The following is an 18,923-nucleotide window of genomic DNA, read 5'->3' on the forward strand; positions in this document are numbered from 1 at the left end:
TGAGTTAAGGTCTCTTTGATGAGATTACTTCTCATCAGGGATATCTCCCTTCTCCAATGACCCTTCTCTTTGCAGCAGGTGCACTGTTTGACTTTCTGTTCTCCAGTGGTTTCATTTAATCTGCCTGATTGGAATGTCATGTGACCCAACGTTGCAAAGCTTCTTAGAGAAATTCTCTTGTTCCCTGGGTTCAGGCTGACTCAGAGGGCAAAAGCCAAATATTAGTTTTCTTTCCCTTTTATTTTAACCTCAAAATTTAAGCCTTAGTGTTAAACATCTAGCAAGCCACTTTCACCAGTCTTAAAGTAAAAGTACTGGGTTAACTTCAATGTCAATAACATTACAGTCATTTACTTATATTTAATTGGGGTATTTATTAGTACTAGAAGTGAGCCTTATATCCTACCTGTCTTTAGGTGATTACTGGTTATCTCCAATTAGCCTAGATTGGGTGTTCTTGAGGTATACCTCTGCAAAACATTAACAAGCAACAGTTACAGAGTTTACAAGGAAAGTACAAGATGCAATTAACAAGGGTAAAAACATTTTCAGTTTGTATAAGAGTTATCTTGAATTTTAGCTGCATTATACGATATATCCCTATTTAAGATCAGAGTAATCTTTACAATAAACATCAATCTTCTGAACACAACTTTAAGTGAGTTGAAGTCTGGCCTATTTTAATGTAATTCAAACATGTAGTAAGGTAAGGTGACAGGCAGGACCTGATGTTAGGTTAGGTGTGGCTCTTGGTTAATTTTTAGGCAAAGTGTTCTAGTTCTGAAACGGATCTTTGTCTCTTTCTTAAATGCCATTGAAAAAGTTTGCATATATTGTTTCCAGAGTCTGTATGAACATTCATTAACATAATATATCGTTATACTTAAAACATAAAATAAAGAAAGACTGAGAGAACTTTTAACATTCCTTTCATGTGGAAAATTGGCAAAATGCTTTGATGTTTTATGATACTAAACTTTAAATAGATTAGGCTCTTATTATCTTTTAGAAATACATTTATATTTTTATCCCAGTGTAAAATGTTACAGTTACAGAACATTCAGTTATATGACAAAATCCCCAATTAAATTTGTTATTCTTATAACTTTAAAATCATCAGCTTGATTAAGATGTTATTTTAAAGTTCCTGCTTTCAAGACTTGTATACCTGGAAGATATAAACACATTCAATATACAAAGTAGAGTATATTGGTAATTTTATATTAAAAGTTTACCTTTTAAAGGAAAATTTAGACTGTAATGTAGTGTAATACTCAAAGAAGTTGCTGTTTAACCAGAGCTGTATAAAACTCTAATATCTTCAAGTCTAGTTGCTCTAAAGAATAAAACTTATTAGATACAATGTTAAATATAAATTAATGTTGTAAGAAAATTTTTGTCAGTTTAACATACAGATTAAAACTAGGTTTTATATTGGTATATTAGTATTTGACCTTAGGGAAAAATCTTTAAAAGATTTACTGAATGTTCATATCATATAACCAACTTATTTACATATAAACTTGTTTAAAGTTACCTTTCACTTACATAGACCTTCACGTTTTTTATTTTATCACGCAAATACATTTTTACCCAGAAACATTTCCCTTCTATTAAATACACTTTTATACTTAGAATCTTCTAATATCTCTTTCCTATCTAATATCTCTTTCCTTCTAATATCTCTTTCCTATTGACCCTTCTTTTTGTTTACACTCTGAAATAACCCTTATGAAATTTTTGAATTTAGATATATTACTTTGTTTTAATAAGAAATGCTTTCTATTATTCATAAAATACTAATTGAAACAGTTGAAACATTTGGATCCTTTGTACATGGAATTGCATCTGATTGTTCATCAACTTATGAAAACACAATGTTCAAGTACATCATCCCATGGAATTCAAGAATTTAGGAGACTTGATGTTATATTAACCATTAGCATTTTAACTTTGAAAATTATGAAATGTCTCTAGCAAACACTTTCATAATTAATACCATATATGTTAAATCCAACTTGCTTATTTTTCCTATAAAACCTAAGATATTAGACAAATGTATTGAACAGTATTTGCCATATCTCCCTTGTTTAAGAAAAGTCTTAGAAAAAATAGATATTAGACATTTTAAAATAAATATTATATTAGTTTGACCACCAAGAGAGACCTGTGAGTTAACTAATTTTAACTTAATTTGTTTACCCAATTTAAATTGAACCTTTTAAATCACATGATTTAAAGGTATTTGGATCATATTTTTGAATTTTAATTTATGACCTCTCATTATCTATATGCCAATTTTGATATTATGTACATGATATACGGATGCAAGCACATGTATATTGACAGATAACACAGTATACACATAACATAAAAGTAAAGATCTTGTAGCTTTTTGAGGTGAATCTCCATAGCAATATTATAGAGGTTTAAAAAACTCTAGAATTGATTAAAAATAGGACTGATCAGAAAAATGTTAACCTAAGTGTGTAGGATCAAAATTATGAGCTCAAAAAATATGGAATTAAAAAAAAAAAAAAAAAAAAAAAAAAAAAAAAAAAAAACAAGAGTCCTGGGGGGAAACAGATAAGGTCATTAACTATTTCAGTTAAAGTAGCATGAAAGAGCAAGAAAAGAGAAAGAGGGAGAAAGGGAGAGAGAGAAAGAAAGAGAAAGAAAGTCTTACAAACATTTTTTTGTGTTGCAGCCCAAAAGTTAAAAGGGACACTTTTTTTTTCCCTCTTTAGTCTCAGGTTGGGACCCTGCTGGGCCTGCTGACTTTTGCAATTTACATTCCAAGGCTGGCTTCAGTGTGGCTTGACCAGGGAAATTGCTGCCTAGGGATTTTTAACATCTTTTTTATCTCCCCTGGTTGGTATCAGGTTAGGTAAGGATGCAAAAAATTATGAAACATTATTATACTCCTTATTGAGACACGTCACTGGCTCTTGGGTTAGTTAGAGTTAAGGGAGGATATTTACCAGTAAGTTGTGCCTTTAAAATTCTCTTTAGAAGGGGAATATTTACCTGCTGCTTGGCCATTCACCATCCCTGTAATTTAAGTTCCTTGGAGGTATTAGGGGACTTGGGAATCTGGCTATAATGAGGGGAGGGGTGTTATGCCCTGGGGACAGTCCACTGTCCAGTGTCCCCTCTGCCCACATTTAAGACATGACTTGGTGGAGGACCTTGAATTTTCACAAGCTTTTGTCCAATGTCCAGTTTGTCAACATTGGAAGCAGGGTGCTGGAGATGTATTAGATGGTCTGCTGGGGCCATGAACAGCATGGCTTTTTTTTTTTTTTTTTTTTTGAGGGGGTGGTCTAGGGTGACTGAGGCTAGGAACTGATGCTTTTCTTTCTACTGTTTGACCTTATCTTCCCTATTGCTAAAGATCTTGAAAGGAGTATTTAGAAATTGCTTCTAGAAAGCTTTGACAACCTTCTCTAAGTGTCTCAGTTTCTTGTGGATGTCAGGTATAGACCCTCTGATGAAGTTAAAATGTAAAGGGTGTCAGTCACCAGGGCTATCAATATACAAATTTGTATATTTAGTGACTGCCTCAGTAAGTTGGGCAAAAATAAGGCAGACTTTTCATTGAGTCTCTGGGTAATTTCCTTTTTTTCCCAGCTTACTTGGGTGTGAGAATTTTTTGACATTCCCTCAAGGAGACAAGTGACCATATGCTGTATCCTGATAACTCCCAGGTCTTGAAGTTGGTAAGTCCAATCAGGTTCAACTGAGGGAAGAGCAATGTTGACTGTGGGGTGGATTTCAGGGTTTCTCCATGCAAGAGATTTGCATGATCTCTAGTAGTCTGCCAGATACAGGCGTGCCCCTCATGGTTCAGGGTGGAAGTTAATATATAATATATGTCTGCCCAAGTGAGATGATAGACCTGAGTCAGATGGGTAAATTCCTTCCTATACTTGGCAGGATTTTCAGAAAACGAGCCTAATTTGTCTTCTATTTGGGATATATCTGTCATGGAGAAAGGGATATGAACTCTGACAGTTCCTTCATCCCCTGTTATTTCCCAGAAAGGGAGCAAAAGCCCTGCTGGTAGTAATCTTGACCACATACAGGAAAGGGATGGCAAAGGGAAGGGAGAGTGTGGAGTTTGTGAAGGAGAGTCTAATAGAGGAGTTGTAGGACTTTGAGAAGGATCTGATGGGGAAGTGATGGGGCTTTGGGGTGGGAAACCCAATGGGGAGATGGAGGCCTTAGGGAAGGCAATGGGGACCCAGAATCTGTAAGGGGAGGGTTCATCCACCATCTCCAGAACTGTGAAGGATGAAAGGGATTGTCAATTTGTAGCTGATAACTCCAAAGTGGTACAAGGTTGATATAGGGAGGGGTTTAAGTGGAGAAGGAAAAAGGTCTGGAGATACAGGAGTTCCAAATACCTGCCATTTGGGGTTAAATATTTTTCTAAAGCTTGTAAATTGTCTTTATTGAGTGTTCCATATTTGGGCCATGTGTTCTGGCTATCAAATCTGTACTGTGGCCAGATGTGAGTACTGAGTCTAATGAGGCTAATTTCGAGATCAGTATGGGAAGAAAGGGTTTTAAAATTGGTGGAGACAGCTCATGAGGGTGTCTTTGAGAACCTATTGGGTAGTTCCCATCTTTGGAGACGTTTGACAGAGGAGGTGACAATGAAGAGCAAAGTCCCCTGAACTCTACGCCTCTGTATGTGCAAGTCTTGGACTGGACTTCCCCATGAGTGACTGAGAAAAGTCTTTTCCTCAATCCCAGTGGTTAGCCTAAGGGCAGAGTCTCTGTCCAGAAGATAGGAAATGAATAAGGGACATGGTCCTGGTTAATAAATGGAGTCTTCTCTGAAGAGATGAGAAGGCCAGTGGTGGATGCAGAAGCAAAATGACTAGTAGGTCCCTGATTCGTGAAATTTGCTGAGTGCCCAAGGGAAGAGAGGATTGGGGAGGGAGAGAAGTAGGCCTCCTGTAATGCCAACAACAAGTTTGATATAAATCCCTTTACTGTTCACATGGCACAAAGCTGCAAAATTTAGTAGGTGGTTGATATCTGGTACCCCTGAGGGCTGTTGGTTTCAGATTTCAGACTCAAAGCCTTCCTGCAACACTAGGAGTTGCCCCAGACAGATGCCTTCAGTTGCTTTTAAACCTTCCTCCTGTCTCACGCACCAAACCTCTCCCACACAGCGAATGATATCTGGTACCCCTAAGGGCTGTCAGAGTTAGATTTCAGACCTGAGATCTTCATATAGCACTGGTGTCTTGGGCCCTCCATCCGCATCTTGCATCAAAGGTCTTCTGCATAGATTAGAAAGCAAAGGGCAGGAGAGGCCTGATTTCAACAGGAAAGGGAAATGCAGTCAGTTTGGAGATTCAGCCATAGCTTCTGTGAGCAGTGGCTGGAAGTCCTCCCAACCTTCAGACCTTCAGAGGGCCTTAGAGGTGCTGGCAAGTCACAGTCACTCTCCAGCCCTCATCAGCTGTTTATTTGGAGCAGAAGGGAATGAGTTGGGGGAAATAGGGGATATTACCTTGCTCTTGATTCCAGGTCAGTGAACAAACTGTTAGCACAAAAAGACCAGGACAGACAAAAACCTCACAAATCATCTCAGCTGTTTATTAAGGAATTAAGTTTCATACCGAAATATGTATTTTAGTGAGCTGTTTCACTGCTGTGACTAAAAGGATCTGACCAGCACAATTATAAAGGAGGAAAAGTTTATTGGAGGGCTCACAGTTACAGAGGTCTTAGTCCATAGGAAGCTGGCTCCATTCTTTGGGGCTCAAGGTAAGGCAGAACATCATGGCAGGAGAGGGTGGTGGAGGGACAGAGTTTATGTCACAGTGAACAGGAAGCAGAGAGAGACTCCACTCTCCAGATACAAAATGTATACCCCGTAGTCACACCCCAATTCCCACCTCCTCAACTTCAGTTAATCCCATCATGGATTAATTAACTGATTGGGTTAAGACTTTTACGATCCAATCATTTCTTCTCTGAACCTTCCTGCATTATCTCGCATGTGAGCTTTTGGGGGACACCTCACATCCAAACCATAATGGGGGATGCAGGGTGAAAGGCACCAGTGGATTCACTTTCCTGGTAGAAAATGAACCACTGAACAAAGAAAGGGACTGGGTTAATACAAATTATTTTGAAGGGTGGTCTACTGAGCATACCAGTTTTCTTGGACACTCTAGAATTTGAACTTTTTGGGTCAGGAATCTGTGGGCAGTGTCTGGGGAGGATTTATTTTGAAGGAGATTAATGCCCCCTAGAGATTTTTACTTTAGAGGTGATAAAACACCTCCTCCCTTTTTGGAGCCAGGACCTGGAAAACATTTGTCTAGGAGATGAAGGCTGTCAATGCATGGCTGAATTTTCACTCTCTTTTCTCAGGCCATATTATCTTGGGGATTTTTTTAATTTTCCATATCCATTAGATATGGTCATTCTTTTCACATCCACTAACTGATTATTAAGTTTTACTGGCAGAAAAGACAGCTTATATCCATCTTTGGTATTGGGCAGTACAAGATTCTGCCCAGGGAGGAAAGGGTCTGGGCCATAGTGTAACCTTGGTCCACCTCATGCTTTAAATGTAGTCCTCACTGCTCTGCCACTGACATTATTTTTAAATGGACAGGACATATTTTCTTTTCCTCTTCTCCCATTATTGTTCCTTGTGGAGAACAATATTACCTTTTTCCCATCCTAGGCTGAATTATATATCTCTGAGCACACACCCACCAAGGAACCAAGTAATTCAGACCTCAGGGTTGGCACCAGAAAATCTAAGGAATGGCTATCTCCAAAATTAACAAGTGAATTATAACCCGCACAAAGGGAACACCGAGAGTGGGTCACTTCTTAAAAACCTCTCTTCTCCCTGATGAGTAGAATCACAGTCTCTGGACCAGTAGTCCCTTGTGCTTCACTTTGCTAGCAAAGTAATAAAAGTTCTTCTTCCTTTTTCTCAAAACTCCTTGTTATTAAATTGGTATCAGGGACAAGGGCTGAGCTTTCAGTAACAATAGTGCTCACTGCTCTATTCAAAGTCAAGTTGGTAGATAAGAAGTTTAAATTCAAGCCAGATTTGAAGGAAAACAGAAGAAACTTCATTGTTTTGAAAGTTCCATCACCACAATCTCTGAATATGAGCAGAAATTTTAAAGAAAAGGCAGAAAAATGAAAAAAAAAAAAAAAAAAACAGGTTTTCATAGGAAAGCAGAGTTGAAAATTCAAACCTCAGTTCTTGTGTTCCCATAAAAGAAAATTTAAAGTCAAACACCAGAAATCCTGCAAGAGAACTTTCTTATAAGAGAAAGAAACATAAAATCAAAGTGAGGCTTAAGCAGATAGTACTCTCAAGTGTGGGACATCTCCAAGCAGATAGTGACAAAGGAGGTAATGATATCTCCAAATTTGTTACCATTTGTTATTTACCAGCAGAGCTGAGGACCACCTTCTGTATTTTTTGCCAATCAGGTGTTCAACTCTTCCTTCATTTGGTCAGTAGAGAATTTGACCTTAGTTGGTCCTCTCCAGAACTTTTATGGTGCCCATCCTATTTAGGTGGGTTTCATCTAGAAGACAATCACAAATCAATGTGGGACCTGGGGTCAACAACTAGTCAGAAGTTATATTTGTGCACCCGCACTAGTAAAGGAATCTTCCTTCCCAGACAATTGGAGACACTTACAGCCATAACTCCTAAGTTTATACCAACCTCAGTGGACCTGTTAATAGTAAGTCCCATTAACCCTGTTCTCTTGGTGTGATTTCCATCTAGCTCCCTTGCTTCAGTTTATTTCCTACAAGTTAACTACCACCATTTGACTTCTTAAGAGTTTAGAGAAGGACCCTAAAGCAATTTTAAGAACAATTTATGACTTTATCAAGCATTTACTGCTCACTGCTACCTACTACCTAACAAGCAGTATGCAAATGTTAGCAGTCTGAGTCAATAATGCTAAGATGGTGTTGGGAATCTCCCAAGTAATGAACACCCGAGAAATGCCATGACAAGTAATGATACCACTGTTTACCGGTGACGAGTTCTGCTCCCTCTAATGTTGAAGTTTGAACACTAGAGAAGCACGCCAAGGCAAGCATATTAAGCAGGTTTTATTTAAACATAGTAATACTACAGACTTCTCCCAGGAGGGAGAAGGGGGCCATGTTCTAAAGTCCCAAGAAGTGAGCCACCCTACATCTTTTATATATTATGGTCTCTTTTGTTCTCCAGTTCTCTCCCGCCTTATCTCTCCTTTCTGCCTATGTGACTAGGCCTGGTTTTGCAGGTGAGATGTAAAAAGTGATAAGGGGATGGGGCAGGGGGCGGACCAAAGTGATTCGGTCAGGCAAGGGGCCAGGGAGCATTAATTAGCAGCTCCTTGTCTGTAGTTCCTGACAAGGGCAGGTAAATTTCATAATCAATGGGCTCTGCAGATCTTTGATATTCCATTCTCCCAGATGCAATCTCCAACTTCCAAAGGCAGATGGTTTTCATGGCCTTCATTTCCTTGATTTGACCAGATCCCCTATTTCTACACGAATTGCCTGTCCCCAATTCTGGCTTCAGTAATATAGAAAATGAAAAAGTCCCCAAGACAATGTGACCTGAGAAAAGGGAGTGAAAAGGCAGCCATGTAGTGACAGCCTTCATCTCCCAAGAAAAATGTTTTCCAGGTGCTGACTCCAGAAAGGGAGGGGGTGTTTATTCACCCCTAAAGTAACAGTCTCTAGGGGGCATTAATCTTCAAAGTAAATCCTCTCCAGACACTACCCACAGATTCCCAACCAAAAATGTTCAAATTCTGGAGTGACCAAGAAAACTGGTATGCTCACTAGACCACCCCTCAAAATAACTTGTATTAATCCAGTCCCTTTCTTTGTTCAGTGGTTCATTTTCCACCAGGAAAGTGGGTAGGTGCCATTTCATCCCCACACCACCTGTTTTGGTGTGAAACTTTGTTCCTGAATAAACAGCTGAGATAATTCATGAGGTTTGTGACTTTCCTGGTCTTTTTGTGCTAACAAATACCTTCATAGGATATGGAGACTGATTATTATTCACATTTAAATGAGGTTTGCCTGAAGTCCTAATGAATGAAGGTAAAACAGAATTCATGGCAAAATGATCAGGTAGTTCTGATACAGTGCCTCTTTCTACCATGCCTGTGAGCTAAGCAGCAGATGTATTAATGAGTGAAGGCTATGAAAAATAGCAACCCCCAAGAAAAAGGGGAAAAACAATTCCCAGGGAGAAAGGAAGACAATGGGACTGGGTGGGGAGACTGGGGTGGGAGAAGGCAAACGATGGACTCTGGTTCTGGACATTCACCTTTTCTAGCAACAGTGGGTTTTGAACTATTTCAACTTTTCCTCCTGATTTGAGATTTGAACTTGCACAACTGGTTCCCTATGACTACCCAACTGAGGCATTTTTTGCCATGATTCACTTCTCACTTTAACCGTATAAAGATCAGACCCACCCCAGTTGTTATCAATCTCCATTTTCTCTCCTGAAAATGTGCCCCTCTGATACTTGATTGCTTGATTCTGCTGATTAATAAAAGGCATCCTTCATCCCTTCTGTAGAGATCTGTTCCCCTTTGAATCATTCTTTGCTTTCAGTGAGCCCCATCAAGGTCTACTTGAAACGTGAATGTTGCTGAAAACTTGGTCCTTGTCCCCAATACCAATCCAATAATGAGGACATAATGTTGAGAAAAAGAAAAAAGAAGGTTAGGGCTTTGCTGGCAAAGAAGAAACACAGGGGACTCCTGTCCTAAAGTCTGTGACTCTGTCCATCAGCAGGGACAGGTGGCTTTTCAAGAGGTAACTCACAGGGTATATTCCACATGTTGTCCCTCGGGAGTTGTAATTCACTTGTTAACTTGGGAGATAGTCATTTCTGTGGTCTTCTAGTACAATCCCCAAAATCTGGATAACTTCATTCCTATGGGGTGGGTGTGTACTCAAGGATTTCTGTTTGGTTTTTTTTCAATATCTCTAACTCTTTATTGAAATGATCTTTTGCTTCCTGTATTTGCTCTTTTAATTGTCGATTGGTGCAATCATTCAATGCTTGCATTTGCTCTTTCATCTCATCATTCAGTGCATGCATTTGCTCTTTCATCTCATCGTTTGCTTCTCTGCTCATTTTAACTATGTACATTCTGAACTCCTTTTCTGTCATTTCTTCTGCCATGCTGTCATTGGGTTTTATTGATGTAACATCTAGATTTGTTTGCAGCATTTTCTTTGCTTGTTTTCTCATATTGTTCAGGTATCAGTGGACCGATGAGATATTGCAGATTTCCTCTATTGACTTACAATGTCCCTGAAGATTTCTATATATATCCCCCCTTAGCCTTCAGTAGGCTGAAGTCTTGGAGGAAGTTGATAATGCGGTGCTCCACAAGGAAGCTGCCTCTCTAGGAGTGGTGGCCTTCAGGTGGGGTATAATCCCTGCTAGTGGGCAGAGGTGCCTCCACTTGTTGACCAATGGTCATCCAAAGGGGACCTAGGCTGCAGGCTGAGGCAAGGCCTGTTTGGGCCTGAATCTCTGGTTTTACTGTCCTTGTGGGGAAACCTCACCTGGCAGGGAAGACTCACCCGGTGGGGAGGTCTCGCTGGTCAGTTCCCTCCTAGAGGTTCCCCTCAATTTACAGCTACCGCCTGGGCTGGGCTGCCTTCCTCTGCAAAGTTCCCAGGGGCCCGGCCCTACCTCCTGGGCCTGGGAGCCTCACCCTTCGCAAATGAATCTCCTTAGGCTGCCCCTCCTCAGAGAATCTGCCCACAGGCCTGGAACCTTCGCTCCGCCCTAAGCCTATCTCTGTGCGGCTCTTCCACCAAGAAGCCTCCTAGATTCTGGGACCCTGCTCTGCACCTAATCGCCTGGCTATGCGGCCCCTCCTCTGAGCAGCCACCTGGGGCCCCGTACAATCGCTCTGAGTCCCAGAGACCCGCCACACGCCTCTTCCTCCAGACTGCCGCCCAGTATTCCAGTGCGGTCACTAGGAGTCCAAGAAACTCACTGCGTGCCTCCTCCTCCCACCAACCACCCGTAGCCCTGGGCAATCAATCACTCTGAGTCGAAGTGACCCTCCCTGTTCCTCCTCCTTCTCCAGATAACCCCCCCGGGTGTTCAGGAGCAGTCGCTCTGAGTGGCTCTGAATCCACGTGACCCGCTGCACGGGTCCTCTGGGCAACCACCCGGAGCTCTGGTGCGGCCACTCAAGACCAAGCATCCCACCACGCTTCTCCTCCAGGCAGCCCCCCCTGTGTTCAGGAGCTGTCACTTTAAGTCCAAACAACTCACCACTCGCCTTCTCCTCTGAGCAGCCGCCTGGAGCGCTAATACAGTCACTGCGAGTCCACAGGACCCGCCGCACTCCTCCTCCTCCTCCTCCTACTCCTCCGGGCAGGCCCCGGGGTTCAGAAGTGGTCTGAGTCCAAACTGCTCGCTGCGCGGCTTCTCCTCTGGCAACCGCCTGTGGCTCTGGTGCAGTCACTCCGAATCCAAGTGGCCACGCTCCTCCTCCTCCTCCTCAGGGCAGGCCCCGGTGTCCTGAGTCCACACAGCTCTCCTCGCCACTCCTCCGCTGGGCAGCTGCCGGAGCCCCAGTGTTTGCTCCGAGTCCCAGCGCTGTGCCGAGCGGCCTCCTTTACGGTGCTCCCAGTTGTCCGAGTTCACTGCTCCAGCGGGGGGAGGGGCGTCTCGCCGGCAGCTCTACTTCACAAAGTTCCCTGCATTTCGGGACCACCGTCCCATCCGGGACGCCTTCCCAACGGGTGAGAGTCACCCGGCTGCTTTGAGTTGGTCCCAAGTGTCTCAATATCTCCTCTTTTGAATCCTGAGTCCTGGAGCAACATGAAATGCAGCCACCCTCTAGGCCGCCATCTTGAAAACTGGGTGTATACTCAGGGACAGATAATTCTGCATAGGATGGGAAAGAAAGGTGATTCTGTTTCCCCCTGAGATTAGGAAGGGGCAGAGATTAGGGAGGAGCAGGGAGAGAGGAAGAGAAAGAAACATGTTCATTTAAAAATAAGTTGCAGAGTCAGAGCAGCAAGGTCTGCATTGAAGTATAAAGCAACCTCTGTTACATGAAAGACCTTGAGACTCACGTGTGGGAACACCTCCAGCCAACTCCTTTGCCTCAGAAGTAGAAAACAGAAGGTGGGGTGACCCTGGATGGAAAAGAAGGTGATAGCCCTAATACTTTTCAATGCCTGCTTAACATACATTTTGCTCTATGGTCTGCCCAGAACCACACAAAAACTCATAAACTGACACACGAAAGAGGTTTTTCTGCTATCAGGCCTCTTCTCACATGGCCAGAGTTCTGTCTTCTTGCTTAAATAAATCCTGGTCCATTTACTCTTCCCTTCCCTGACTGTGGATTTTATTCTTTAACGTTTGAAAGACAAGAACCCAGAGAAAATGGGTGAGGTGGGAATCTAGTCTTATGTGAAAACTTCAGTTTCACTAAAATCCAGGATCTCTGATAGATTTAGGAGATTGTAGATTTAGGAGAAAAAAATCTACACATTCTAATATCTAAATTCTAACAGCTAAAATGAAGGTGGCTGGATAGCTGCAAGGATTCTAAAACAGGGAATTCAATGTCGAGGGCTCCTCTGAAGAGACTGTGAAATTCTTCCACTTGTAATGGTTGCCACTTCACTGTTTGAATATAACCCTCATTGCTTGGAGGCTGCTTTTTAAAAGGAAGTGTTTTTTTGTTTGTTTTCCTCTCTCGCTCTTCTCTCCTCTCTCCCTCCCTAACAAGATCAGGCACACAGTGGTATCTTTCTTCCCCCAGCTAATGGTCCTTGAACACAAGCACCACAGGAAGACGATACCTGCCAGGGAATCTAAGAAGTCAATGTCTTACACACCATCAGGCTCAGGTCGCCCTGGGACCTGCACCAGAGCACATCTGGAATGCAACCTAGAAGAGTTCCTTTAAACCCCCTGTTCCTCCTGATGGGCAGAATCACAGCCTCTGGGACAGGAGTCCCCTTAGTTTCTCCTTTGCTAGCAAAGCAATAGAACACCTTTTTTCCTTTTTCTCTAAACAATGTCCTCATTATTAAATGGACATGAATTAGCACTGGGACATGGACTGAGTTTTCAGGAACACATTCCGATGCTCTCTAGACCAGTGGACCTCCACTGGTGCAAGGGCACTTGTGCTGTAGGAGAGATGTGGCAGTGCCTGTGGAGATTTCCTTGCTTGTCACAAAGGTGTGTGCTGCTGTGCCCTGGCATCTGATGAGATGGGGTCAGGGATTCAGCTAGACATCCTATAAAGCATAGGATCAATTCCCACAGCACACAATGGTCTGGTTCAAAATGTCAGTAGTGTCAAGCATTTCAGAGAACTGCTGTCCTTTTTGGAGAAGAAAAGGTAAAAGAAATTTCTCTTATTAATTTTCACAAAATTAATAAAATGTCTCACAAGGGATATATAAAAAAATTAACGCAGTTTTACAAGGGATGTATAAAATCTAATCCCAGTTCAAGTATTTGAAAATCAAATGAATGCTAAATTCTCATCATAAGCAGAACTTAACTCATTCTTTCAGTCAGTGATTATTTATGTATAACAGTCATATAGTAAATAGTATTACATTGCATACTTGAAATTTGCTTAATGAGCACCAATTGTTTTCACCGTAGAACAGAAAGAAGAGAAAAAGAAAAAAGAAAGAAAAAAATCATAGCTATGTGAGTTAATGATATATGAATTATGTATAAAGTAATCTCCATTATGGTGGTTACTTTTTACTTTCTATGTGTATTACACTATCAAGTTGTACACCTTAAAGATACACAATCTTTGTAAATTTTATTTTAATATGTAAATATTTTCAGGAAAGAAAAAGTGAGTAGGTGTGTAATCCAGAGATATGGAAATCTTTATGTAGATAACAAATGACCCTCAACCTTAAATATTTCTTATAAAGAATCACCAATTAGAGTGCAGTTTTTGGGCCAGATCTTTGAAGGCATTATTATTGTCATTGTTGTTATCATTATTATTATTGTAGTATTTAAGTTCAAAATAGTAGTCCGAAGCTAGCAGCTTATTTGCAGATTATATGTGAGAGAACTTAGGTTGAGTTTAAGCATCTTGCGCAAAGTCATTCATCAGGTGTCAGAACATGGTCACAGGTCTTGAACATCTTGTCAAATGCTCTTCCCAATTCACTACAGTAACAAAGGTCTATGTTCCATTTAAACAAATGACTCATGAAAATAGAGACACAAATAAGTAGCGATGCAATCTTAAGAGAATAAAAAACAAGTGCAGTATTAGTATAGAAACAAGGAAAGTTAACTTATGCCTTAGCCTTTAAAAGATGTATGTGTTAAATTTGAAGACAAAGTTGGAGGATCAGGCATAATCCTGGAAACTATAAATGCTACCTTGTTTGGAGAAAGTTTATTTGCAAATGTGATTAGATGAAGGACCTTTACAGGGATGAGACAGGGACTAAACAGAGGGTAAAATGGCAGAGATACACTCAGGCCTTCATTTATAATTTGCTGCTAACACTCTTTCTACTTCCCCACTGTCACACTGTGTGAAATGTGCCTTTCTTATCCCCCTCATTCATAATTAAATCAACCATAAACATTATGTAGAGTAGGACCATGCAGAGAGACTCAAGAGTTTCTTTCACAGAGAATTAAAGGGCAATTAAAGGCATTGTCCAAAAAAAAAAAAAAAAAAAAAAAGTACTAGAGTCTTCCTGATTCAGCTGCTCCATAAAAGGTTAGGCCATTCTTTTGTTTGTGGGTAATTTTAAGGACTTTATCAGTAAAGGCTGTCTCATTTATCTGGAGGTGAAGCCCCATATCCTCTTTATTTTTCTTTACCACATTAGAGCTTTGTCTGTATATTCATGCTTTCTTGACCTCACATTCATATTAAACAACATCTTTTCAAATGTCACCATCTCTGATGTCAAAGAGAGTATCCTGGATTACCTGCAGGTTTGGGGGCTACTGTAAATGCAATCTCAAGGAGATATCTTGCCAGTAAGAGGGAAGCTAAATGTTCTCTCTCTCTCTCTCTCTCCCTCTCTCTCTCACACACACACACACACACACACACACACACACACACACACGAGAAGATGCAATGAAGATGGAGCTGAGGGAATTTTGAAGATGTTTGTCTAGTTGGATGAACTGTCATGGAATGTCTGCTGGTACCAGAAGCTGGAGCAGCAAAGATGTTCTCTTCTAGAAACTCCTGAGCTCTTGAGGGACTCACACCTTGATTATGGCCCAGTGATAGGAATCTCAGATTTCTGACTTCCAGAATTGTGAGAGAATGAAATTGCATAGTTTTAAACCATCACATTTGTGCTAATTATTTTCTGAAACCATAGGAAACTAATATAATGGGTTTAGGATAGAATTTTGATTTAGAAAAGGTAATGAATGAATGGCATCATTTCTAGCAGTTAAAAATAATAAAAAACATTAACAAAGGTTTTGAAACCTTAAGCGGTAGGGCATCAAACACATAATTTAATTGTTTAATCAGGAATAATTATAAAATTTGAAGCAAAAGGTAAAAGTAAAGCAATAAAAATGATAATATAATAGGTTATAACATATCATTTATACTGGTAAGAATTTAAGACAATACTTAATTTTCATGAATATTTTGTCATAAATGTAGAGAATGTCATGTCAAGTTTGCAGATATGAATGTTTACAAATGTTCCAAAATTGTAATCTTATAGCAGAAGAAGTAATAAAAGTGAAAATAGTAAAAAATTACTAAAAATGATATCCAGAAATACATATGAGCACATTGGAAACTAATAGCATATTATGAAGAAAAAGCATAGATATTAAATAAATATAATTTTTCCTCTAATAAAAGTGAATTCAATTTAGTGAAAATGGCTATATGCATCAAGGTTAATGAAAAAACATTTCTGTATGTACTTTGATGGGAATTCGTTGTGCCTATGTCAGACAAAGAATTGGGGTCTAATTATACCACCTTACAAACATTCAATCCAGTTGGAGATTGAAGAAGAGTAGGTAAGGTAGAAGAGTCAATTAAACTATAACCAGTATAATACATGGCTTAATATACAGGCAAGTCATCCATTAGAAAGCACACATAATCCCCTTGTTCCTAAAATATTTCCCCATTTAACATTTCTCCACATTCATTAGCACATAATTGCCCTTAAAGTTTTCTTATGCAACCCTGAAATCTACCTAAGAAAATAACTGTTAAGAAAATAATTTGGATCCTACCATTTTTTTGAGCGCTTCTTTCACATCCTTGTTCCTCAGACTGTAGATCAGGGGGTTCAGCATGGGAATCACTACAGTATAGAACACTGTGGCCACTTTGTCAGCATCCCAACCGTGGCCTAGACTGGGCTGGCAATAAGTGAACAGGATGGTTCCATGGAAGACTACGATGGCTATGAGGTGGGAGGCACAGGTGGAAAACGCTTTGTGCCTCCCCTCTGCAGAGCGCATCTTCAGGATGGTGATGAGGATGAACAGGTAGGAGGTGAGGATGATTGTGATGGTAATGATCTCATTCACAGTGGGCAAAATGAATGCCATGAGTTCATTGATTGATACATCAGAGCAAGCAAGAGAAAAGATAGGTGGTAGATCACAAAAGAAATGATCAACCACATTTGATTTGTAGGATGAGATTTCAAGAACTAAACACAGGTGGATCAGAGAACACACCATTCCACAGAGGTAGCAACTGGAAACCAACTCCATGCGAAGCTTCTGGGACATGGTCACCATATAGAGGAGAGGGTTGCAGATGGCCAAGAAGCGGTCATAAGCCATAACTGCCAAGAGGAAGACCTCAGTGACCGCACATGTACAAAAGAAATAGAACTGCACCAAGCACCCTAGGAAAGAGATGGTTTTGTCCTTGCTGAAGATGTTGGCCAACATGTTCGGAACGATTGTGGTGGAGTAGCAAAAGTCTATGAAGGACAAGTGGCTGAGGAAAAAGTACATGGGTGTGTGAAGTTGGCAGCTTAACTGAATCAGTGCAATCATGCCCAGGTTGGCCAAAACCGTGACTCCATAGATGAGAAGGAATATCAGAGAGAGAAGGACTCTCAGCTCGGGGACATCTGACAATCCCAGCAGAATGAACTCTGTCACTGTGGTGCAATTTTCCTCCACCATTCCTGCTTGAATCAGATCGGGAAGATAATCTGTTCTGTATTTTTTTTTTTTTTTTTTTTTTTTTGGAGAGAGAATAAAAGGGAAAAGAAGTTTATAGTAATATCAGAAAATTTAACATGATATAAAAATATATCATTGATCTCAGAATATTTAAGAAGGTAACAAAACATAACTATAAAGGAAAAGTTAAGTATCTCAGTGAATGCCACTGTTCTAAATTAACTTATTTATTAGGAGAATCATAGATTTATTTCCAACTTTTTCTACCAGAGTAGGTTTAGGTGATCTGTTAAGTTAGATCACTCCAGGAACTTTGAAATAGACTCCATGTTTCATTTCAAAGCTATATAGTACTCCCTGTAATTTTTAGTATGTTGCATCTAAGCACAATGGCAGACCTTATTACTTTATTTGTATAATATACACTATTCTTTGGTTTGATTTGTCATAACATTAATTTACCTTAAGTGAGTTGCTTTACAGCTACTATTGAGAAACATGACAAATTTGGGCAATTAGAGACTCAGGAAGTTAGGTCATTTAAATCCAGAAATATGTAGAATGAATAAAAGTTAAAAGGAACCCTGAAAAATCATAGTAATTTTGCTTATAAAATTGATAGTATTTTTTATTAATTAATGTTCAATATTGCTGATGACCCATAGAGATTAATTCTTGTATAAACTTATCTGGAAAGTAACTAGGCAATATGCATCTGAAGTCCTAATCCAGAAAATAATAAATGATAAGTCATCCTTTTGCTTAGAAGAACTATTATTCTTAGGTATATTAAAAGGAAAGACAGAAAAAGGGATAAGACAAAGTCTACTCTTTACTACTCTATCTTTCATACATTCAATGTTTGATGTTACACAGAAAATCATTACCATCATCTTCCTCTAAAACTAAAAGACAAACACATTTTATATATTAAGTATACAGGGAATAGTCCTCATAAATATTCTATTTGTATGAGAGATGAGTTCAACATATTTTAAAATAATTTTTTTCTCAGAAAGTATTTTAATTTCCTTTTCAAATAACCAGAATCTAGTTTCAGCTAACAAACCTGCGGTACCAGCATTTCCTCCTAGGTCCTAAGGATGGTAGGTGAATAGTATATGGTTAGAGATTTATACTACACTTTAGACTCCTGGGAAATAGGTCCCTAAAGTAAAATTGTTATTCATGTCTGTGGTTTAACCAAATACGAATGGCACAAAGGGCATCTGAAGTAAGACAGGAAATATAATTAATCTCTGTGGAATTAGCTATTTCATCAAGCACTCTAATTCAAGAAATAACTGTTTAAACCCAAACATGCCTCCTTTCAGACTTCTGGTCCTTTTTTGGAATTCTATAAGTACATATCAAATATGTGAGTCAGAGTTTATGCTTCCCTTCTGAAGTAACATGTATATTTCTTATAATCATTCACTTTCTTATTATATTATTAAAGTCCTTTACTTTCCAGCAGGTAGGTGCTTTAAATCACACCAAAATTCCTTTGACTGTCATAATGAACTTACTAATAAGAAATTCTAATTAAAAATCACACTTTGGGGTCATAATGTGTCTAAAACTACTCTAAATCATAAAGTACAAGTTTTGCTCTTCTGGTTTCTGGTTTTACACTTCATGGTTGAATATGGGAGAAGTGTAGGACCAGTGCCAGCGTAGGGACTGCAGTTTCCCTAGTGGCTGTCCC

The 18,923-nt window shown here is 39.8% G+C and overlaps 1 protein-coding gene across 1 annotated transcript; it reads right to left on the minus strand.

The window, feature by feature from the left end:
• Positions 1 to 16,279: 16,279 nt before the first annotated feature.
• Positions 16,280 to 17,215, minus strand: LOC306639023 (olfactory receptor 5L1-like; the record flags this gene model as incomplete). Its single annotated transcript, XM_079102466.1, has 1 exon — positions 16,280 to 17,215. One exon carries the CDS (start codon positions 17,213 to 17,215, stop codon positions 16,280 to 16,282), a length of 936 nt encoding a protein of 311 aa, XP_078958592.1.
• Between the last annotated feature and the right edge of the window lie 1,708 nt (positions 17,216 to 18,923).

This window comes from Sciurus vulgaris, assembly GCF_902686455.1.
Source record: "Sciurus vulgaris genome assembly, chromosome: 11".
Taxonomy (NCBI): domain Eukaryota; kingdom Metazoa; phylum Chordata; class Mammalia; order Rodentia; family Sciuridae; genus Sciurus; species Sciurus vulgaris.